The following is a 24,676-nucleotide window of genomic DNA, read 5'->3' as shown; positions in this document are numbered from 1 at the left end:
TGAATGAGGACCTGGCCAGTGCTTGGCTGCTTAACGTGGCGTTTTGGAAACATTGCCCGGTAACCTGGCTTTATGGGAATCCTCCTGGTTGATCTTCTGGAGGGTCTCTCACTTTGCCCAGTACCAGGGCATCACGTCACGTGGTCTCTTGATTCTTGGACCCCAGCTGAAGGCAGTCTGCTGACATTTTTTTTCTTCCTGTTTTATTGAGATATAATTGACATCCATCACTGTATTAGTTTAAGGTGTACAGCGTGATGGTTTGACTTACATATACTGTGAAATGATTACTGCAATAAATTTAGTTAACATCCATCATGTCATATAGACGTGCTGAAGTCTTAACCTGAGCCCCTGGTGAGCTAAGCCCCTAGGAGGTGACAAATTTCTTCTTGCCCTTCTCCCCACCCCTTACACACACACGCACACGCACGCACGCACACGCACACACACACACCACACACACACACACACACGCGCGTGCGCACACACACACACACACCCCAGACCATACAAAGCTAGAGAAACTTTTTCCCTGATTATTTTTCCTTTTCCAGACAGGGACATTGATATATTTGAATCATGGGCTGACAGTAATTAAAAAGCACATACCGTCATTTTAAAATGTAGTTGTTTTAGTTAATTGATATTGCCGCCAGACCCAGAGGGAGAAAAAAAAGAACAGGGGAAAGAAAGCCTTAGAAGGGGAGAGAGGTTTCTGCGAGTGACTGGAGGCAGCTGAGGGCCCTGCTTGAATCTAATTGCTGCAAATGCTGCAGGTTGCTTCTGCTAATGGTTTTCTGCTAAAGGTCTGGGGGATGAGGCCTGATTGGAGGGGGGTGACGTTTGTTTCAGCTGCACGAGGGGTAAAATTCTGCTTTCGGGACAGGGTCTATTTTTCCTTACTCTCTATCAGCATAAAGTACTTCCAGCGAACACTTTGAATCAAGGTTCCATTTAGAGATACTTTATTCATATTTAATTACAGCCTGTAGCCCCAATCTTTAATTACGGTTTTTTATAAGCCGGCTAGGAACAGTCACTAGCAATCAATAATTGTGTGTGTGTGTTGTGTGTGAGTGTGTGTGAGCACAGGAGGGTATGGGTGTCTGACGTGCTTACTGATAAAGGGGAAGAGGATGGCTGCAGGGGCCCCCCGGAGGTGGTGGGAGTGCATGGTGGGGTGGGGTGGGCGGGGTATCTGCCCAGCAGGTTCCCTGCGCCGAGCGGGTAGTGCATCCTCACTTGCCATGCCTCTGCTTCCACTGGTCAAATTGAGGATTTGGGCAAGTCCTCACAGCTGGGCCTCGTTCAGGGTGCTGAATGGGCACCTGGGCTTTGGTGGTATCTTGGGACCCCCCCGACCCCTGGTGCGAGCAGGGAACTGTGGGAGGCCCCCTCCCCATTCCCTGGGGATATGGGGGACCAGTCTTCCTCTTACCCTGAAGATTGGGACGTGCTTGCCTTGACGCGTTCCTCCCCCCGCCTCCCCGCCCCCTGCAGCGCTCCTGGCAGCTGTTCCTGCCACACAGCCCCAGTGATGCCACGTCACTCTTCAGTTGCAGTGACTCTGCAGCGTCCCTGCAATGACTCTGATTTGAAGACTGGTTGTCCTTCTCAGAGAATGAGCAAGTGTTCCCAGGGAGCCAGGCGGAGGCTTGGGGTGGGAGTGGGGTCAGATGACCCCCAGGTCCCCTTGCCCATCCTAGCTGCCGGAGGTGAGGGTCTGAGTTCACAGCTTTTCTCTAGAAAACATTCTCCTTGGTGCTCCTTCAGGAATTACCAGAGGCTTTCCAAGGAAGTGGTGTTGATCTCATTATGTTACGGACAGGAATGTTGCTGAAGTTCCATCTCCCTTCAGTTCCTGGATCCCAGTCCCAGCAAGAGGGTGGGGAGGAAATGGAACTCTCATGTACTGGCCTCTTGGGGGTACCGGGCACCATGCCCAGGTTTCTTTCATCTATCCCTGCTGGGGCCTGAGAACACACTGTGTCAGTCAGAGCCCCTTCAGTTGTGTGTGATAGAAAACAACTCAAACTACCTTCAGCAAAAGAAAGATATTCTAGGGTGGGCATCCAGGCATGGCTAGACCCAGGGGCTCAGCCATTGTGACCAGGATTCACTCTCTGTCTTGACTCTGCTTTCCTCTTTGTTGCTACTGTGTGACCCCTGGTAGCTCCAGGCTTCAAGTTCAATTTTCAGCTTCAAGTTGAGCAGAAAGAAGGAGAATCACTTCTACAGTTTAAGCAAAAGCAAAACAATTGAGTCTGATTGGACCACTTGGGTCAATCTCTGATGTAATCAGTGTGGCTTGAGGTACCTGGGGTTCTGAATGATCAGGCCAGGGTCTCACCCCACTCTGGAGTAACAGGTGGAGTCCACCTAGGTAAATCCCACTCGTGACATGTGCTTTCATGTGTGAGGCCTTTGGAATAGTAGCAGTGTGGGAGTAGGATGGTCCAGCCATTTCAAAAGGAGGAAAGAGTTGATACAATCCCTCTCCGATAGAAAGAATAGTGGATTCAGTCCTTCAACAATATTTGTTTAGCACTGACTAGTTCCAGTCCTATTCTAACTGTAGGGAAGTCAGCAGCAAACAAAACAAAAAAATTGCTGCCTATTTGGAGCTGATGTTCTAACGCGCTATAGGGCTGACGGCCCTTTCGTTCTTAGTCTAAGCCCAGGTCCAGGATAAAGCGTTCTTGTGTGGAGAGACCCAGGGTGATTCAGGCGGATGATGTGGGAAGAATCTGGCCCTTAGGGAGCCCAGAACTCACGAGGGAGGGAAAAAGGCAAGTTGGGGAAGGGGGCAATAGGAGGGGTACAAATAAATACCCAATAAGGAAGAAGGGGGACGGGAGGCCAATTTGTACCCATCTCCCATGACAGAAAAGGGTAGGCCCCTCCCGTGTTGCCTGGACCTTTGGCCCCCGCAGGATGTTGATAAATGGCATGGAGTTAGTGAAAGCTACCAAAATGATGACAGGACTGGAGGGAGTGATTTATGAGATGAGATTAGCAAAGTGATGGTGCAGCCTAGCAAACAAAGGGATGGGGTGGTGGCCGTGGGTCGTGTGACCTCTGAAGTCCAAGGAGAGGAGAGGGGCTGAGGGGTAGGATGGAGTGGCTGCTGCCGAAGGGGGACGAAGAGAGGCAGCAGGGGCACGGACTGAGTGGACCTCAGCATGAGAGCCTGGGTGGTGTGAGAAGGAGCAGAGGCATGTGGCATACATATGCACATTTGCGTGCGTGTGTGCGTGTGTGCGTGTGTGTGTGTGTGTGTGTGTGTGTGTGTGTGTGTGAGTGAATGTCTGGCCTTTCCAGAATTGTGAGGCTATACAGGGAATTCAAGAAATGGAGGGGATGAGAATTTCAGACCTGGACAATTTTGCAAAAGGCTTTTGGGGCCCTTCTTCCCATCTGGTAGAATATTCATATCTGGACCATCTATCTGACCACTCAAGTCAGACAGACCTTTCCTTTAGGAGAAATGGCATTTCTAAGAGGGAAGGAGGGGAGGAAGAAGGGAAGAGAAGATGGAAGAGTAAGGGGTATATGTTCCATTTCATAGAGAAAGTGAGGCAGAAGGGGCAGGGATCTGCCCAAGGTACTTGGGGTGGCATCACACCTGAAGACCAAAAGCAGGGCTCTGGTGTGCAGGGATCTCTGCCAGGTGGCTGGGTCAGGAGTGGACTTGGGGACCCATGTTGAGGCTCAGGCAGCAACAAGTGGTAGCTGTTGGGTTTGGAGCCTCTAGCCTGGGCTTCCTTGAGCTTTCCGGATTGGCGGGGTTGGAACATCTTCCATCTGATCCCCAGGCTTGGGCTGCCCTGGGCCCAGGTTCTGTTAACTTTTTGATCATATCCATATGTGAGAGCCTCGGAGACACAATGGTGAGTAATTAAATAGGTGGACGGTTCTGAACACTCGAGATGGCACTCTTTTGGCTTTAAATGGAGGTGCTCAGGGTACCCCTGCACAGGTATGAGACCCACCCTCCACGTGTGTTTTCTGTCTCACTCCCTGCACTGGTGGCTGGTGTGAATTTACATGGCACTAAAGGGCCCAGGCAAAGCAATTGACAGAGGAGAAAATCTGTCTTGGGGGCACTGGGCAGTGCTGGCCCTGGCTCATCCTCCTGGCCCCTCTCACTGAATTGCGTCATCTTAATTGCTCTGTCCTCTCTCCACTCTTGACAGATTCATGATTTGTTCATGAGCTTTGATGACACCCCTCTGGGAGCTGCCTCCCTGGCCCAGGTCCACAAGGCGGTGCTGCATGATGGGCGGACGGTGGCCGTGAAGGTCCAGCACCCAAAGGTGCAGGCTCAGAGCTCAAAGGACATTCTTCTGATGGAGGTGAGAGCCTTCCACCTTCCCCTTCCTTCATACTCGTTCTACATTTCCCTGGGATCCAGGCAGTCCCAGTGAAACTGGTTCAAGGCCTATAGTTTGGAGTGTGGCCCTTTGAGCAGCAGAGTGAAAGAGGAAAGCTTGAGACCACAAAGGAGGTGTCATGACAGCGCTGTGACCAGGGGACCCATGGCAGGGTTGCTTGATTTTTGATTCATTCCTGGGAACTGTCTGTGGGTGGTCTCAGAACACGGTGGGCAGCTGCTGGGGCCAAGGAGACCTCAGGGGGTTTTTGTAGAAATGAGACGACCCACAGGTGACTTCCTTAGGGGTAGAAAAAGTTACTTCCTAATTTGTTAAATTATAACAAAAGGGAGCATGTGGTCAGTCAAGGGATGTGGAAATGACAGGCAGATCACATAGAAATATTTATGCAGATTGCACATTTGCTTCCCTGATACTTTGCTTTGAATGAACAAAACGTGTCTGCCCTAAAATGGCCCTGGGACAGCTGTAGTGGGGACTGTGCCTCTGGACTTTTCTAGCTCCATGCCTGGAGCAAGGAAAAAGGGTGAGCGACCAGGGTTGGGGCGGTAGCCAGCACCCCCAGTGGAGGTCAGCAGTCTGCCTACCCTGCCAGCTTGTCCCTCTCCTTCCTTTTCTCTTTCCCTTTTCTTGGTTCCCTTTCCTCACTTTGGACACTCAGTTTATTCTTCCAGCTCACTTTGACTAAACTTAACACGTACATAGGACACAAGAGTGAGTGACCTGCATCTTCATCTTCAGGAGAGCTCCCCATTTAGTGGAGCAGACAGGCTTGTACACAAAACAGCCCTTGACTATGAGCTCTGTCAAAGGGGTGTTTGCAGAGTGCCGTGGAACCCTGTGCCTGGAATGTTGGGGGCATCAGGGGGGCTTCACCAAGGCACCCACGAGACAGCCGGGCAGGGGAAGGATGACCCAGCCTGTGCGAAGGCCCTGAGCCTTAGGGGAGCAGGGTGTGCTTGGAGAGCTTCAGCTGGTTCAGATGGAACGAGCTGGGCGTGGGTGCAGATGAGGCTGGGAAGGTAGGCAGGACAGAACATGAAGGGCCTCATATTCCAGGCTCAGGCGCAGAATGGTATACATAGTAAGTACGTATTTACTGTGGAACCGAGCAGATCTGATTTTCTTCTGTAGTCAGTGGGGAACCATTTAAGAATTTTAATCAGGGGAATGTCGTGATCAGATGTGCCTTAGAAATAAAAGTCTGTTGACAGTCTGGAGGATGTATTGGAAGGCAGAAAGACTGTAGCCAGGGAGACTAATTGAGGGGCTGCAGCCTTGGTCTGAGAGAGAAAAGATGATGCGAACCCAGGCAGTGTAATGGGGGTGGAGGAGAGGCATGGATTCACAGGGTGGAATCATCAGGACTTTGTGACCAGCTTTACATGGGATGGGGGGAAATACTGGTATGAATGAAAATGAAAACAAATTGTAAGTTTCTGGCTTAAATGATTAAATTTAGGTGCCTTTAACGATGTGTATCAGTCGGGATTCAGTTGGGGGAAAAAAGAACTTGCTCTAGGTATTTCAGAGGGAATTTAAAACAGAACATGGGGTTCACAGGGGATGGAATTGCTGAGAAGCCAAGTGGAATGGTGAGATAGTCACCAATAGCAGGAAGCCACTGCCACCCTCCAGGTGGAGGGACAAGGAGAAGAGGTGGTTCCCTGGAGCCCAGGTGCTGGGGTCACCTGAGGGGAGTGGATCACAGACCTCAGGCCTGTCACCTGGGGTTGGAGCCACAGATGCTGTTTGAGGCAGTGGGTGTTTCACCTCCTCCTGTTCCCCCCGCCCACTCCCCTGTATTCCACCAAACCTAGCTGGAAGCCGGTTGGCAAGGGAGCCTGGGGAATGTAGTTTCTTATGAGATTAAGGGGGTGGGATGGATGTCAGAGCAAGTGGAGTGGGTGACGGAGCAACTATGTTCTGTAAGACATTGCCGTCAGCAGTTTTAGATCAGGATCTCTGTCGGTCTTCACTTCAGGCTGGAAATACAGATTCTGGATTTATCAGCAAGGAGACTCATGGGAGCTGAATCTGGGGCAGTAGCTGAGATGACTTAGAAAAGCTATATAGAGTAAAAATAAAAGGAGGGGGCAAAGAAAGAGCTGTGAGGAGCATCATGCCCAGGAGGATGAGATCCGGAGGGAACTAAGAAGGCATGGTCAGAGGGATTAGAGGAGAGCCAGGACTGAGCAGCTACGTCCAATGAGAACAATGTAGAGAAGAGAGCACTGTCAGTTATCTAGCATCCCAACTGATACAACCACTAGTCTGCATGATGAACCACCTGAAAACGCAGTGGCTTAAAACACCAGTCGTGTATTTTGCTCATGACTCTGCAACCTGGGCAGGGTGTGGCAGGGAGACTCATCTCTGTTTTATTTGGCGCCAGCTGGGGTGGCTTAAGTGTAACAGGAGGACCCACTCACGCGGCTGGCAAGTTGGTTCTGGCTGTTGGCTGGGAGCTCAGCCGGGGCTGTGGGTCAGGGCCTTAGACCCTCACCAAGGCCTCTCCAAGGCTGGTTGGGCTTCCTCACAGCATGGTGGCTGGGTTCTAAGAGGGAGTGTCCCAAGAGAATAAGGCTGAAAGCACATCATAGTTTTATGACCTAGCCGTGACAGTCACGCAGGTTACTTCCTCCTTACTTTATTGGTAAGAGCAAGAGTCACAAAGTCCCCCTTGGTTTAAGAGGCAGGGAAATAGACTCTACCTCCTGATGGGGGAGTGGCACGGTTCCAGAAGAGCATTAGAGGGGGAGGTATCGTTGCAGCCATTTTGGAAAATATAATCTGTCAGAATTACAGCATGTTGTCAAATGCAATATAAATTTGTGAAGCTCTGGAAAGAGTATTTTGGATTTGGCGACTTAAGAGTTCTTGGGAAGAGCAGGGAGAGTGGGGTGAGTGGGGTGGAAGAGAATTGAGGCCTCAGGGAGCAGAGACAGTTTATGTAGACTACTCTTCTTCATGTTTAGCCATGGATGGTGGGGGAGGGTGACATAGTGGTTAGAGCAGAGCACAGGATTAGCGGCGGGGACCTGGGGCAGGCTGTAGCTGCTGGGGAAGGGGCAGCGGAGCCGGAGTCTTGGAGATTGAGGAGAGAGAAGTAACTGATAGATCTGGTTTAGGAGGGGCCTGGAGGGATTGGGCTCCAAGGACACAGGTGGAAACGTTAGGCTTTGGCAGCCTTTGCTTGAGGCTAGAGGAAGGTAGTAAGGCTGGGTACAGATGAGAGAGTGGGGCAGAGGGGGAAGGTGGGGAAAGTGGACAGCTGAGTCGTACCAGCCTGATAGCCTCTATTTTTTCTCTGAAGTAGGAGGTAAGACCATCTGCTGAGAAAGAGGGGGTAGGAGGTGGCATGGAGGCTCGAGCGGGGAAATGAAGGTTTGGAATATTGCTGGGTGCAGTGGAAAAGGGAGCTGACCGGGACTCGGGAGCGGGGTTGCCGAGTGGCATTGGGCAGCCACCTGGAAACCTTAGTTTCCTGAAGCATCAGTCGGTAGCTATGGAACAGCCATAGATGCAAGCGCACTGTGAGTCTCGGAGGATCCCAGCAGCCATGCCCGCATTGGCTGGGCACCTGTCTCTGCCCGGCTGTGCCAGCAGACCCACTGGGGCTGGGAGGACAGCTGACACCTTTTCTTTGCTCAGAGCCTCACTGCTCCCTAAGTAATGGTGGCCGTAAGGTCGATATCAATAATAGGAGTAATAAAAATTTGGCATCTTCCGGCCTGAGATAAGCATCAGATGCTTTTCTTGGAAATTACCAGCCCTGTGACTATGTGCAGAGCACAGAGTGGCTCCTTCGCAGTGGCTGGGGCTGGGATCGCGAGGCAGATCGGAGACCCGCACTCACAGCCTTCAGGAGAGAAGCTGGAAAAGAGGCCTGAGGTCACTGCCTCCATGGACCGTCAGCATTAGCAGCAGCACAGAGTGATACTGCCTTGTCGCTGGGCTTGGCCTCTGGTGGAAAAAAGGCCTATCTGGTCACCCTTTCTGCTTCACAACTAAGAGGCGCCAACTGGAAAGCTCATTTGGTTTTATATTTGGAATGAGTATTACTATTTTCTTCTAAGTCCAGACCTAAATGGTGCCTTGATTTTAGGAATGACACATACTCCAGCGTGCTTGGTAGGAAAAAAATGATTTCTAGGAGGCATTAGGGCTGTCGTATCCACCAGAAACTTAGAGACAGAGGGGAGGCAGAGCCCGTGAAGAGCCTTCTGGTGTTTCTTTTCATGCCAATTCCAGGTATTGTGTGTCCTCATGCTTCTCTCCCACTGCCCGCTATTGTCTCTCTCTCATCTCCAACCCTGTGATTGACCACAGCCTAGTCTTGAGAGGAAGAAAACCTGATTAAAGTAGTTCATACTAAGGAGAGAGTGGCTAATAGGCTTAACCTCTGGATATTTGCAGTTTAAGAAGTGGACTTGTAAATCCAAACACATATCTGCTGTAAGGATAGAGGTTTGCAGAAATGAGACTTTTGAGAATAAGGAGGTGGGGGCTACTAGCCATATCAGTTAGTATGGTTTTAACTGCATGTATCAGGACATCCAACTAAAAGTGGTATAAATAATAGTAACATATATATATATATATATATATATTTTTTTTTTTTTTTTTTTTCCCTGCGGTACGCGGGCCTCTCACCGCTGTGGCCTCTCCCACCGCAGAGCATGGGCCCCGGACGCACAGGCCCAGCGGCCACGGCCCACGGGCCCAGCCGCTCCGCGGCACACGGGATCCTCCCGGACCGGGGCACAAACCCGCGTCCCCCGCATCGGCAGGCGGACCCTCAACCACTGCGCCACCAGGGAAGCCCCAATAGTAACCTATATTATCTTACATTACAAGACATCTGGAAGTAGGGTCAGCTGTTTCAAGGTTGACTAATCCATCACTTCTTTGTGGTTTTTAAGGACCCAGGTTCTTTATGTCTTCCACTCTGCCAGCTCAGCTTCCTGGCTTGTCCTTCTAAGGTAGTGCCCCTCATAGCTGCAAAACAGCTGCGGGGTTCCTGCTATTACAAGTAGATGACAACCAGATGCCAGAGAGGGCCTGTTTCTTCCCTCGTATTAAAAAGTAGCCCCTTAATAGAATTCATTTCAGTTTTCATTGGCCAGAAGCAGGCCCACATCCCCAAGACTGAATCAGTCTTGGCAGGAGGATTGGGACCACTTTGATTGGCTAAGACCAATCATGGTTTGCCTTCCAGGCTAAGGCCTGCCTTCCTTGAAGGACAAGAAAGATGCAGAAAATTGAGGTTCTGTTGGCCAGGAAGTTGGCACCCAATAATAGCCTGTGGCACCCTGGTGTTTTGTGTCTCCTCCTCTTGGGGACGGGGATGGTCTCGGCGATTGCTGTTGACCAGTGCTAGAGAAACAGAGACTGACTCTCAGTAAATGGTGATGAACTTGATGGTGTCGGTGACTTTGCACAAAAGAGAAAGGCACAGCCAAGGGTGTTTTCAGCTTTGTCATTATCACCTGATATTGTCCCTTTAATAGTTGGGGCAACTCTACTTCTAGATGCACGGCCAGTGACTCTTATTGATTTGAGTGGCTGTCCAGAGCCAGACTAATTGGGTCCAGAGATTGGAACAGTGATTCAGCAGCAAGGGGAGAACTGACGAGGCAGAGTCTGTCTGCTGGCGGGCTGGCTTTGCAGCAGTTCTTGCCTGCCCACGATAGCAGGAAGCTTAGCAGGCCGGGTCTCACTGCCATGCTCACCATTTGAGAACAGGGTAGGACTCAGTTGACCCATGAGGCAGTAGTAAGACCATCATTCCCAGGTCCCAATAGCAGTATCCTGTATCACTCCCTGTTATCCCTTAAGCTTCTGAAATTGATGATGAACACCCCCGTGCTCTATCACTCCCTAAAGAATCTAATTCATGGCCAGGCTCCCTGCCCTTCATGTACCACCTGTCCCCAAGGTGCTCTGCAGCATTAGGCTAGAACTCTCTGATCTGAGCACCAGAATCCCATCCACCCACCATTTGATGTCATCCAGCCCATACCAAGGGACTCTAAAAGTAAAGACCTGGGACAGTTATGTTTTTGATTTTTTTTGAACAACATTTTCAGTGCATGCTGTCTGTCATCTTGTTTCTTTTCTGAATGTGTTGATTGAACAGTGGGTGGCTAGGTAATGTTTGTGTTGGCACAGAATCCAACAGCTGATTTTATTTTTTTTAAATACATTTTTAAAAGCCCCAGAGATGTAGACCGTCCCATGGAAACTTCTCTTCACCCTGTAATTCTACTTTCTAAAAAGTATGCACTTTAATAACTTATCAGAACAAAGATAAACCCCATGAATGGTAAGCTATTTGCAGCACTCTGAACTGATTTTCGATCCTTGTCGAACATCCATTTTTACCAGTTCACATCCGTGTAGGCGTTCTATTTAGTGTCCTGTTTTTCCATAGAACATTATTTCTTTTATAATATATAATAACTTGATAGCAGTAACTCGAATTTCAGTTGCATTTTACAGTTTACAAAGCTCTTTTTATGCCTTATCTCAAGCTTCCTATTGTATTGTCCTGTACTGTATTGCCTGAGACAGGGCTGCATAAAGAAAGAAGTGAAAAAAAAAAAAAAAAAAACCAACACGTGGGTCCAAGTCCCGCATTTGAAATTAAAAGCTATGTGACCTTGAGAAATGCTTTAACCTCTTGGATCTGATTCCCTTCTCTGTGAAATGGACAAGAAGAGGAAGAAATGAGAGCATGTGTATAAAGTGCCTCATAGCGCAGTGCCTATGCCTGGATAATGATAATTCCCCCTTTTTTTTTTTTTGCTATTATAAATAGCAGTCACTAGTTTTCAAACTTTTACGTGACTCTCAATTTTTCTATTACATTTCTGTGTGGCTCATAATTTATTTTTCCTACTGTGAGCCAATAGCCCTATAGGAGAATGATTTCATTATTCTACCTTGAAGGAAGTATTAATTGTTGAATATACCTTGATTGATTAACAAGACTCCAAATCAAGTAGAATATTCTCAGGCATCTTAAAACTGTGGTTCCCCAAAGTTCAGAGGTAGTCCTTTCTCCACCAAAATCTTAGAGGCGTAAAAACTTAATGCATTTGGGTAATGCACACGTGAACATATAATTATTTCTGGGGAGAGGGCAAACCTTTTGGAATGTTCATTTATTCATTCACTCATTCATTCATGTGAATATTCAGTAAACATCTGCTGGTTATTGAGTACGTGCTAGGCACTGGTGGAAAATTGGCTGCTGGAAGAATTTTATGGAGAAGATAAATTTGGGAGAAAAATCAAAAAGTCAAATTGATAACAACACCTGTTTTATTTTCGTTGACTGCATCTGTTGTCAAAAAAGAAAAACTTGAATCTACTTAGGGCAGGCTGTTAAGAACGGAATTGAATAAAAACAGAAGGTGAGACTGAGGAGTTTTATTTTATTTTCCCAAGCCAAGAACAGTCTAAAGTGAGAGCAGCCCAAACCATTTTAGACTTGGACCAGACAAGTTTTAACCTGACCCCTCTCCCCACCCACTGTGAAGTTCAAGGGGTTGATAACCCCCCTGAATTATGTACAAAATTATGGGAGTATTTACATTTTCTGGGCTTCATAGCTGGCATCAAAATTTCAAATCGGTGACTTCCTATAGAGGGGATGGTGTCCTATAAAGCTAAGAACCCCTGACTTCCATTCAAACAGACCCTCTCATTTTAAAGGAACCAAGGAAGTGGCATGCCAACCACCACAGAATGCTTTTGAGACCAGTTTTATGAGTAGTGCAAAGTTTTTTGGGTTATGAATTAGTTTACTAATTAGTTATTAGCAGTTAATATCAATCAATAAAATCTTTGGCTGCTTTTATGATTCATGACATTAAGTATTAATAATAATCAATAGTACTAGTAATGACTAGTCACATAATTGATTAGTAACAGAAGAGTCTTTAAAGTGCCTTTCAGTGCTGTTTGGATATTAATGATAATTAATGATAATTAAAAATTTCACAAATAGCAGTGACCATACAAATGATGAGGAGTTATTGTGTGGCCAGAAGCCTCATCTCCTGGTATAGACTCCGCTGGGCTACATGTGGGTCTCTGTGTATACCTTGGGCCAAAGTCATTACCAAGAAGGTAATCAGTACATTTTGATTGAACAAATGAGTGAGACTCATTGTGGCTCCTTCCTTGTCCCTCCTGGGTGAGAAGCTCTGGAATCTAGGCTGGAGCAAAACACCCAAGAGGGTTCTTGCTTGAACTCAGAGCCCAGAGATTGGAATTCAGGTGCCTCGGATGACAGATGTGCCCTTAGCCTGGGCTGGGCAGGTGCTTCTGTTTCCTGTGCACCAGCTCTGCCTCCCCTTTGGTGACAGCTGAGGGCCATCTGAGGGCACGATGATGAGACAGGATGTCCGGCTCTGACACATGCGGCCTGGGCCTCACTGTTGCCACCTCTTCCTTCTTGTTGCGTGTGAGGGAAACAGAAACAAAACATAAACTAAATCGATTATCATAAGGTCACAGGTCTAGCCCCTGAAAGACTAGACAAGACTTAAGGAAATTAGACTGCAGCCGAATGTAATTAAAAAGGGTTTGAGAGAAATTGGGTATAATAACCCTGTGTGATGATTCTTTTAGAATGGCGTCTGGTACATTGCCTCGGACACAGGATTTAAAAACAAAGCTGTAGAATGCCTTGTAGTTAATGGCCCTACTTTAGATTTATTTCTTTGTGCTGCATGTGCCTAATACAGTGTTGGACATCATATCATAGACCAGGGCAAACAGAAGCATGAGACAAGGCTCATAGCTGGGGCTCAGTAAGGCCTTCTGGATAGACTGGGTGGTGTCTTGGTCAGCTCAGGCTGCCATAACAAAATACCATAGACTGGGAGGCTTAAATGACAGACACTTATCTCTCACCGTTCTAGAGGCTGGGAAGTCTAAGATCAAGGTGCCAACTGATTCGGTTGCTGGTAGGAGCCTCTTCCTGGCTTGTAGACAGATGGCTGCCTTCTCCCTGTGTCCTCACCTGGCGAAGAAGCGGAGAGCCCTGGTCTCTCTTTCTCTTCTTATAAGGACACTAATCTTGTCACAGGGGCCCTACTTTCATGAGCTCATCTAGACCCAATTACTTCCCAAAGGCCCCACCTCCAAACACCATCACCCTGAGGTTAGGGCTTAACATATGAATTTGGCGGCTACATAAGCATTAAGTCCATAACAGATGGGGAAGGTCTCTTGGTACCAATAGGCCCATGGTTCTTTAGTTCTCGTTCCTTGTCCTTCTGCTCTAGCCAGGGCTAGAGATGGGGATTCTCAGAGGACTATACCAAGAATTACTGGGAGGATCTATCAGTGGTTCTCCCCAGGCCCGACTTTGAACACCAACAGGAGGGCTTATAGAAGAACAGGAGAGGTGCCTTCTGTGTCCCTCCCTCTCTCCACTCCCCACCCCCACCCCCCCAATGCTGGAACATCCCCCATGTCCCTGGCATCACCCTTGCTTACCCACTACAGTGCTATAGTCTGTGAAATTGTGAGACCATCTCAAATCCAGAGCTCCAGTGGTGGGGTAGCCTCAGAACTGAGTCCCTGCCCACGGAGGGGCCGTGGTGTGCTCTGCAGATGTCCCTGGGCTCTTGTTCTCTGCCAGTGATGTTTGTTTCACATCATTAAACTGATAACTGAAATGCCAGATAAGTCTTCTGAAACTCACTCTTTCATCATGTCCTGACTCAAGAGTCTGCCGTGGGCCCAGATCTCCAAAAATCCAAGCTTTTTACCCAAGTGGTCAAATCCCTTATCTCTTACTCCTCTTGTCTTAGCCAACCTTGGTTTCTTATTCCAATTTGATTTTTTATCATGAAATATTTTAGATGTATTCAATACAAAAAGCATAGAAAATAATATAAATGCTCAGGTACCAACCGCTCAGCCTAAGAAATAAACAAAATGTAGCTGCTGCCCCCTCCCAGCCCTTTATAAACAGGACCACGAAGCACAAATCTGGGAGAAGCAAAGGCAGCAATTCAGCAATGTGCTTAAAAACAAGGGTTTTGGGGCCGGGTAAACCCAAGGGGAATTCTGGCTCTGCTTCCTTGCTGGGTAAATTCAGGAAAATCACATAACCTCTCAGAGCCTCAACTTTCTTAATCTGTAAAATGCAGATGATAAGGGTGTGTACCTCCCAGAGACACTGTGAAGAAGAAATGGAGGAATAAGGCAGGTAATAGTGCTTACCCAGTGCTGGGCGAGTGGGGCGCGCTCAGTAAATGGTGGTGGCAGTTTCTGCTCGCGGCTGTTGGGCTTTCATAATCTTGGATTTGGACTACAGAGATGGGCCCCAGGGGAGCCGTTTGCCCACCCACCCTTACTCCAGGGGCGGCCTGGGGACTTGTCAACGCCCAGACCCAGGCAGGAGGACAGAGAATGTACCTCCCTCTGTGGGGGCTGTGGACAGACTGATGGGGTGCTTGATGGGTTTTAGGTGCTCGTCCTGGCCGTGAAGCACCTATTTCCGGAGTTTGAGTTCATGTGGTTGGTGGATGAAGCCAAGAAGAACCTGCCTTTGGAGCTGGATTTCCTCAACGAGGGGAGGAACGCCGAGAAAGTGGCCCAAATGCTCAAGCACTTTGACTTCCTAAAGGTAGGAGGTCAGGGCCACGGGGCCCTGCTGGTCGGGCGGAAGAGGGCAGGGGAAAACTGGTCCCAGCTCTGAGCATCCCCCCCTTGCAAGACATGAGCGGGGACATCTCCTTCCTGAGTCTTCCTTCTGAGGGTGACTGATTTGTCCCTGGTGATGCACATTAAAGCCCTTGAAGGCAAAGTTATCGACACAAATTATCAAAGGGGATTGCTGACTTTTTGAACAAATATTTTTTTATTGAATGACCTGCAGTTGCAAGACCTTGAGCACTCCTGAGGGCCTGTAAGCCATGGTTTCCACCTCCATGAACCATGGGATGATGACATTGATGATGGTGATGGTGATAGCTAACGCTAGTATACTCTGGTACTGTTCCTAAAGCTTTACCTATACTACATCAGCTCATTGAGTACGCAGGTCTGTATCATACAACACACGTGTCCTAGAAATCTCCACAGTATGCAAAATCGCACAACAGAAACCACAAGGTTTATGGGCAAAATAGGGTTAGGCTTACCACGTTCAAAAATGTCACCAGTGACCCAGAAGATAAAAGCGGATAGGAACCTAATGAAATGGTAGCATCGTTTTACACATGGTAAGTGGCTAAGAAATACATTAAGACCACAGTACCCACGCCACTTTACTTGACACGGGCTTGCGGAAGTGGGCATCAGAAGAGTGGCTGCTTAGGAGTTACCGTGAAGAGGTGGAGGGAGGGTCCTCTGAAACTGGACAGCTGTTGTGACGCCAGTTACGGGTGAGTGTAACCCATAACACACGTGGTGATGTTTGAGGTGTGTCTGCTTCGTGTATTCCTGTGTGGATCAGCTGCATACAGTTTTCTGCGTTTCCGAGTATTTCTCACAGATGATACTGCACATAAGTGAATGTAAAATTTGTGTTATGATCAAATTGTCCCCTAATTTATCAGTCACATTGGAACAGATTTGTGTTTTCAAGTATTGACTAGAACTGCTGGTGTGATAGGAGACGCTTACTGTGGGAAACAACATCAAATGACACAGAGTCCCAGCTCAGTGAGAGGTCCTGCTCTAAGGATTCAGAAGGGACTCCTGTGGGGAGCTGGGCAGGGAAGGCTCCAATGAAGAGTTGGCCTTGGAGCTGGTCTTTGAGGACTGTCCTGAGGTTCCCCACAGGGCCCGTGGAGGTCAGAGTGAGAGAGATGCATGCCCACATGCCCACACCACTGCTCTTCCAACACATTTTGTCCATGGTGGGGCTTGGATTCATTTTCCGGGGGTACCACTTCATCACAGCAGTGCAGGGGTTGGGTCTCTCTGGCAGTCTACATGGAGAGATTGACTTTCAACTCTTGGAAGAGATCAACCCTTTGCTCTTAACTGGGGAGGCCTGGAGAATGTGGGAGGGGGAGGCACAGGGCTCCAGGTACTAGTTCTGGAGCAGACAGTCAAGTGGGGCTCTTCCTGGGGAGGGTGTCTCAGCATGTGGACTGGAAGGTCTCTTGCTCTGGACTAAAGTATCCACGTGGCTTCTGAAGACATCCTGAGAAACGGAGACCGTGTTTATACTGTACTTCTGCTATCCGGGTTGATTAATAGAGATGGGGAGACTGAGGGTGCATCTCCCCTAGCTGCCTGAGAGTCCTAGAGCTTGGTTCACGGGAGGAAGACCTCCAGCTATGATGAGCAGTGTGGCGTCTTGATACGCTGGTTTGGCGGAAGGTGTAGCCACTGGCAAAGTTCAGCTTTTTGAGTGAGTCGGGGGTCAGGTCTGTCCAGATGCCCCCAGTGTGCTTGACTGGCTTTGCCTTAAACAGCCCTACGAGGCAAATGCCATTATTCGTACAGACCCTCTTGCTTGGGCAAATCCAGATGATCTGGTGACATTGCCCCAGCCTTGAGCTTCAAACCAGCAATTCAATGAAAACTTGGCTTTCTAATGCAAGTAATAATATTAACTAATTAGAATAATGCTGTGGGGTCTGAATTATGCTTCCACTTACGTATTCCTTTTCTTTCAGTCCATTGTTCCACATTTATGGAGCATTTCCTGAGCCTCTTGCTGTGCTAGGATCTGGAGGTACCTAGATGAGTAAGAGATGGTTGGCTCCTGCCTGGGAAGACGTCCCATCTAGTGGGGGACAAACACACAGCATGTTGTTATAGTACAGGTTGGTTAGCACTATGCCAGAGACTCTTCTATGTTTCTGTGGATGCCCAAGAGGAAGTACTTAATTCCACCTAGGTAAGGAGCTCAGAGGGGGCTTCCAAGGCGTGTTGATTATACAAAGGGATAGGCAATGTTTACTGAATGTTTCTTCTGCGGCACTGAACACTATGACGATACTAGGACACTGAATCCTTCCAACAACCGTCATCCCATTTTACAGATGGTAGTCTTAGAGGAGGGGAGTTAGGGTACAAACGGGATTTTCTGACTTCAACTCTGAGGCTCGTCTAAGGACATTCTGTTGCCTCTTAGCCGGCAGGGGTGGTCCTCCGTGCCAAACAGAACCGTCTCCTCCACTGTTCCCATGGAAACAGCAAAATCGTCCCCTGGCTGGGGCCAGCTAGCATCTGTCAGACCAAGACATGTAATAATAATAATAATAACACAAATTTTTGAAACGAGGATGCCAAATGGGTAAATAATTAGTGTAATGATTTGACCTGCTGCTTCTAAAACCCGCACACCATTCCTAAGACAATGGTAGAATTAAGGCTCCTGAGTAATTAATTTTCTCTAAACACATAACAAGTGGGAAGCAAATTTTGCGTTGCGAACCCCGTTCAGCTCTTAAAACAGGAGATAGATTGCTTTTGCACACTGGCGCCCCGTCACAACATCTGTGCGTAATTAAGCCTCAGCAAAGAGTTTACCTCTCAGTGTGTGCGGCCTCTTCCAGTGGGGTTTAATAACCTCAGCCCTATGCTATAAATCTCCGAGCCTCAGACAAGCACTGAATGCAAATGTGGTGTCGGGGAGACGGGGAGAAGGTGATGGGGCAGCCAGGCCGAACGGTCAGACCAGGGCATTTGTAGATCTGGCATCAGAGCGTGTGTATGCTGTGGGGAGGGGACGGGACACGCAGTGAGGTCTGTGACTGACCTTGGGGACAACTGGGACAAGATAGAGGGAGAAGCCTTATAACCACAGGGTTTGGGACTGGAAGGGATGAGAGTGTGTCTCTATATGTGGAGGTGGGGCTTGGTGGGGGGTTGTCTCTTGAGCAGGGCCCACTCCAGGGTTTTTTAGTGCTAGGTAAGGGGCCTGGGACTCTCCAGAAACTGTGGGCAAACCCTGAGGAGATGAGCATGCTTTTGGTGAAACATCATAACTTCCTAAGACTCTCAAAGATCAGGAAGCACTGATGTGTAATAATTAGTTAATATTTTTTACATGCCTGTGCTGTGTTAGACACTTTTAAAGTGCTTTATGTATATTTACTCTTTAATCATTATACAACCCCACAAGGGAAATGCCATTATTAGCTCCATGTCAGCAGCAGGGAAGCTGAGGCCCAGAGAGATGAAGCCACTTGCCCAGGTTTATACAGTTTCCTGGTAAGGGACAGAGGCAGCCTGGCCCCAAGCCTTCCTGTTAAACCTTGAGCTCTTCTCCCTCTGTAATAACTTATGGGCAGATCTGAGTTATGCTGAACTGTCTGTTGCATTAGCTCTCAGCCCTGGTTGTGTTTCAGAACCAGTGAAATTCTACGTGGCTGTCATATAGCAGCTGCCGTGTTGAGCACCAGGACCTCACACATGCTAGTAGGAAGTAAGGAGCGTCGCTTTCCTTGTAACTGTTGTCACCCTTTTACAGTGAGGGAACTGGCACTCAGAGAGGTTATAAAACTTACCCAAGTCACACAGCTCAGAGGTGGCAGCGCAGGGGCTCCAGCCTGACAGTCTGACTTCAGGTCTATGCTCTGCTCCACTGGGCTCGGCTAATGGGACGACTGTGGCCCTGGATGACGGGGTGCTGGCCCGGACAAGCCAGGTGTGCTGACCAAGCACAGGAACAAAGAGGAGGCACAGGGTCAAGGCCAGTTAATGAGGCTGAGGCCAGGGTTTGGGGCTGGAACTTTCCATAATCTGTGCCCTCCTTCCGGGGGTCAGGATTGGCTCTGGTATGGGGGCAGGCAGAGCCTACAGGAGTGGGGCCTCTGCTCTGTGGTGAGAAGTTTAGATGCCAGACCCAGAGGTCCTGATGGCCTAAGAGGGGTGAGCAGGCACCCTGGCCAGGAGCCTCTTGGGGTTTATTTTTGTTTGGGCAGGGGACAGGGTGGTTCTTATTGCCTCTTTAAAAATTTTCTGTTTTGGGCTTCCCTGGTGGCGCAGTGGTTGAGAGTCCGCCTGCCGATGCAGGGGACACGGGTTCGTGCCCCGGTCCGGGAAGATCCCACATGCTGCAGAGCGGCTGGGCCCATGAGCCATGGCCGCTGAGCCTGTGCGTCCGGAGCCTGTGCTCCGCAACGGGAGAGGCCACAACAGTGAGAGGCCCCCGTACCGCAAAAAAAAAAAAAAAAAATCTTCTCTTTCATTTTCCATTCCTTGATGGAAGAAGCTGAGGAAGGAATGGTGGTGAAACATTGCTGTTGGGGTGAAGTAAATTTCACCTTATAGCCCCGGAGCCTCCTGCTCACGTGATGGTTTAGGGACGAGTCACTTGACCTTGTGTCCCCTGTCAAGCCAAGTTTCTCCTAATTGAGCAGGAGGCACGTTTGCATCTTGCAGGCATTTCCATGTTACATCCATCGAGGGGCAACTGCCGCGCTCCCTGAGCTTCCAGGACAAACCCTTCTGCCTCCCATTTTTTTGCTGTCTCTGCTGTTTCAGAGCTAAGCCGCTGAGGCAGGCGCACGTTCCACTGGGAGGCTGGGTTGGTTGCATTTGGAGGGAGACTGGGGGGAAAGGTGGAAGCGAGGGAACCCAGTACACCGGTGACCCTGACTGACGAGCCCAGGGAGTCCCCAGCTTTTGGGTTTTCTGTCTGGTCTGTGGCTCTTTCTTGGCTGTTTTGCCTGTTGCCCCAGGCGGGCACGGAGGGGAGGGGCCTGGCCTCCAGTTTCCAGAGCCCCAGGCACCCACGGCCAAGCTTGGGTCCCATACAATGCAGGGGAAGAACTTAACCCCAAATATGTCCCTTTCCTTTGGAAGCCACCACCCACCGCAGCAAACTTGCCACTCATATTCTTGAAGAATGCCAAGCGAGACTGAATTTTAAGTTCAAAGTAACGTAGGGTCACAGATTTCTCTAATGGCCTAGATGGCAAGAATTACAGGAAAGGAGCAAACCAAAATGACATCTGATTTCAGTAGGAACTTTTGTTCCAGGGAGCCCAGGGTGTTCACTTGTACGTACAGCACTTTTTGTCCCCAGAGCTCCTTATTGAGATGGAGAAGGAACAATCTCCTTTCTAATGAGGGAAACTGAGGCATGGAGGAGTTAAGTGTCTGGTCTCAGACACAACAGTTGTTAGCAGAACCAGGAACAAGAAAGGTTTCTTGGCTTGAGGGCTGCTATCTTACTGCTAGGTGAGCTTTGAGGGTTGGGATGAGGGAAGTCCTTATTCCCCAAAACACTTGAATCAGGTGCCCTTGCTTCGTCATTTGTAAGTGGAATAAACCCGTTAAGTTGTTGGGGAATCACGGCATGCTGAAATCCTGGTCATTCCTCCCTCCTGGCCATGGTGGGACTCACAGGTGTCGCTCACTCACATGGCAGCCCAGCAGTCCTTGGTGCAGCCCAATCTCTTGGCTACTCCTGGGGAAATCTTCTCTTTTTGGCTCTTGGGTGTCCTTGGAGTCAGAGTGGGTCGGAGAGCATATCAGTCAGGAATGCATTTGTCTGTAGGTAACTGACAGCCCCATTCAGAGTGTCTTAAACAAAAAGGATGTATTTTCCTCACATAGCAAGAAGGCTTGTAGCAGTTGCCTGTTGATATTGTCTCAGTGGTTTGACAGTATCAGAGCTGGCATCTCTGTGATTTTCTTAGACTTTTCCTCATGGTTATAAGGTAGCTGCTGCAGCTCCAGGTATCACATGCACTCTCAAGGTAAGAAGAGAAGGGTAAGAAGAGTTGCAATATTTACAAACATCCCTTTTTATTAAGAAAATAAAAACCTTCCTACACCCCCTAACAGACCTCCACTTATGTCTCGTAAGCCAGAACTGTGTCACATGGCCATAATTATTGCAGGGCAGGCAGGGAAAGTATTTAGTTTCCCCTGTCTCGGGGAAAGAGGAGGATTGGGAATAGGTGTTGGGTTAGGCTTCAGCACTGCCTGCCACAGGAGGCTTTAGGAAACGGGCATGAGAAAACTCATGACTTCGTGACTGAAAAATTTATCACTTAGCAAAAATTCATTCATTCAATCATCCATACATATAACACCCATTGCACAGGTGAAGAAACTGAGGCAGAGGGTTTATATTCACATGAGGAGCCTGAAATAAGCCTGGTGTGAGAGAGAAATTGCTTCTAACACGAACTCTGGCTCAGATATGAGAGGTTCCATGCATTTTCCCCTAAGTCCCAGTTTTAGTGTGGGCTCTTCATTGTGTCTGGAAGGCACTGAGGAGGGTGGGAAGCCCTTCTCTGGTCCCCAAGCAGGAGGGATCACTAAAGGAGGCCTTGCGCCTCGCTGGTGGAGGCGGAACAGCCTACCCTTCTCTCTTGGCCTGCCTCCCGCTTTCCCCACCAATCCCTGCTGGGGGGCCTTCCCTTCTGTTCCTGGGAGGAGCGTGTGTTGATGTCTGGCTCACGTGCCTGTCTGCAGCCCCCTTGCCCGCAGCTTCCAGCCTCCTGCCTCCTTCTGACCTGCCCTTTCCTATTCCAGGTCCCCCAGATCTACTGGGAGCTGTCCACCAAGCGGGTCCTTCTGATGGAGTTTGTGGACGGCGGGCAGGTCAACGACAGAGACTACATGGAGAGGAACAAGATTGACGTCAATGAGGTAAGGTCAAGGGCGCTTGGCTGCTGGCGCGGGACGGGGCGGGGCTGCCTAGCAAGGGCAGGTGTGTATGGGTGAGGTCTCACAGTCTTGAAGTGGGGCCTGTTGTCTGAAGAATTATAACATCTCTGAGCACAAAGCAGCCTTACAGGTCCTCTGTGGCAGCTCTCTGCCCATCTCCTAGAACTGGGGTTGGCAGCAGGCAGTGGCGTGGGGCACGTGCTGAGCCCCACCTGCCCCCCCCCATAGCAGCTCCTGCCTGGACAGGGGATTACCATCTGTCTTCTTGTGCCATCTGAGCCCCACAGTGCAGAGAAACTGAAGAACAATGGTGCAAATCCATGGGACTTAATCCTCTGCCCTTTGGGCCCTGGACGCACCTCCTCCCTCTTCCTGCCCTCCCCAGATCTCCAGGTATCAGGCCAAAAGGGCGCGGCAGCAGCCAGCTTGGCTTGGAGCAAAAAAAAGAGGGGCTTCTGTCTCCTGCCTGCCACCTGATTGGCCTCAGGGAAAGCTGACCGGTGGGCTGGGGCCTGTACCCCATTTTCTTCTTCTTGGTCACCATGGGGTCCCACAGGTAGGGATGAGGTTGTCTTTTTTCCACCAGCATTCATCATTTTTTAGTCCCTACTGTGTGCTAGGTGTGAGGGTTCAGAGAGGAACTAGACACAATTCCCTTTGTCAGGGAGTTCCCAGCCTAGCACTGGAGTCAGGCACACAACTCTATCCTTGTAGCCATCTCTCAGGCAACGCAGCGAGGGGTGAGCCAGTCCCCAGGGAGCCACAAAGAAGAAGTGCTCACCTCTGCCCCAGGCCGGCTTCCCCAGCAGGATGAGCGGGAATTTGCCAGGTGTGTGTGTGTGTGTGTGTGTGTGTGTGTGTGTGTGTGTGTGTGTGTGTGTGTCGGGGTGGAGGAGTTGGGGGCGCAGAGGTGGTACTGCAAGGAAGTGTTAAGGAGTGGTGAGGTTTTGCAGGGCTGCAGGCAGATGGTGAAGGCCTTGGGCGTGACCCCGAGGTACTGGGGAGTCACTGAAGGGTGAGTAGTGCAGTGACATGACCCCTCTGGCTGGTGGGAGGAAGGAAGGAAAGGGACCAGACCCAGTAGAAGCGAATGCTCTTGGCTACTCCCCCTCAGGCAGCACACGACGATGAGCCTGTGGTCCCAGTGGTGGCCCAGAGGAAAAAGCCATACTTTGGCTCAGCAGACGAGCCAGTGGGAGCTGCAGGAGTGTGCAGATTGTGAGCCCAGGCCTTGGGTGCCTGTGTGGCCTCTGCAATGTGGACGATGATAGCCTTACCTCTAAAAACGTTGGGAGGACCTCAAGAGTTAGTGCACAACAGTGCTTAGAACAGTGCCTGGTGTATGCTGAGCACTCCAAAATGGCAGCAGGACTGTTGTTTCCACTCTTTTCTTTGGGCTCTGGCCCTTCCTTCCTCCTCCTTTATCTCCTTTTACGGTGAATGTTTGCTGAATGCCTGACTCCCTGTGCCAGGCCGTTTTCTCCATGGTAAACTCAGGAGGGAGGTCTTATTGTCTCCATTTTGCAGATGAGGAATCAGAGATTCAGAGAAGGAAGGTAACTTTCCCAAGGTCACACAGCTAGTAGAGCTAGGATTGAAAGCCAAGTCTCTCTGACTCCAGTACTCCTCTTAGTTCATAAAAGGAGGGCCTGCACCAGAGGGTATGGAGCTGCTGCCAGGAGCCTGTTTAGCCACAGCTGGCCTTGGGTCCTGGGGACAGCTGTTGTCCCCTGACTTAGGGAACAGTGCTCCCAGAACCTTCAGGGGCCTCTGGATGGGTGGGGAGGCTGGATGGGCCTCTCTACTCCCTACCCTGCTTCACCCAGGGCAGCTCTGCCATCACCTGAGTTGCCTATTGGGCTTTTTTGGAAGAGATCTGCTGCTTGGGGGCTGGGGGCCGGGGGAGGATGAGAAAACTACTGTTCCAATTCAGGGGAAGCTCAGAGAGATAGCAAATGTCTTTCCCGAGGTCGCCTGGCAGTAGCACAACTTGGGGCTTCTGACTCTGCTTCCCTCACTGTTGGCTAGAGGGTGTCTGGGCAGAGCTTCCTGCAGAGGAGGGAGTGGTAAGACCTGCTTGCCCATCTCTTCCTCTGTTGGTTGGGGTGGGGGTATGTCCCCGCATCTAACCAGGGATCCTTTGTCCTTTGTCCACCGGGACTCTTGAGTACAGAGTCTTTGGTGCCAGTGAGGAGGGGAAGGGAAGGGAGGGGAGGTCACTTCTTGTTTATCCTGAGCAGTCTTAAAGGGGAGCAGGGTCTCTCTGCCTGCTGATCAGGAAAGACTCCAGGGGCCTCAGGTTACTGGCGTTTAGTTACTGCCAGCTGCGGTGGGCTTTTCATGCCAGCAGCACCCCTAAATTCATTAATCTCTTCTGATCCAGTGAACCCAGGGCTGTAATGGCGTTTAATCGGGCAGCTTTGATTTTCAAAGACAAATGCAGACAAAGATGTGCTCTGGTGTAGTTGCTTGCTCTTGGCTGAGTGAGGACCTGGGAGGAGGTTGGAGGTGGCTGGTGGGAGCTGGGGCTAGGTGATGCCCTCTGAGGGCCTGGGCTCATCTGCTTCTGCTTCCAACCCTCTTGAATCAGCTTTGCAGATAAGGCCAGTGTTCTGTGCAGAGCAGACCCTTGGTGGACATCCTATGAATTAGCGAACAAACCA

The 24,676-nt window shown here is 49.6% G+C and overlaps 1 protein-coding gene across 4 annotated transcripts in view; it reads left to right on the top strand.

The window, feature by feature from the left end:
• Positions 1-24,676, top strand: part of ADCK1 (aarF domain containing kinase 1) — a 110,811-nt gene that overhangs the window by 67,582 nt on the left and 18,553 nt on the right. For 3 of the 4 annotated variants that reach the window (XM_060126807.1, XM_060126560.1, XM_060126638.1), the window contains 3 exons: positions 4,200-4,358; positions 14,893-15,051; positions 21,879-21,995. In XM_060126807.1, coding sequence (XP_059982790.1) covers positions 4,200-4,358; positions 14,893-15,051; positions 21,879-21,995 — 435 coding nt within the window. The remainder of the gene's footprint in view (positions 1-4,199; positions 4,359-14,892; positions 15,052-21,878; positions 21,996-24,676) is intronic. The other variant, XM_060126722.1, reaches the window with a different exon arrangement.

This window comes from Lagenorhynchus albirostris, chromosome 1 (genome assembly GCF_949774975.1).
Source record: "Lagenorhynchus albirostris chromosome 1, mLagAlb1.1, whole genome shotgun sequence".
Lineage (NCBI taxonomy): Eukaryota > Metazoa > Chordata > Mammalia > Artiodactyla > Delphinidae > Lagenorhynchus > Lagenorhynchus albirostris.
Note: the sequence above shows the minus strand (reverse complement) of the source record. Positions and strands in the feature narration are given on the sequence as shown.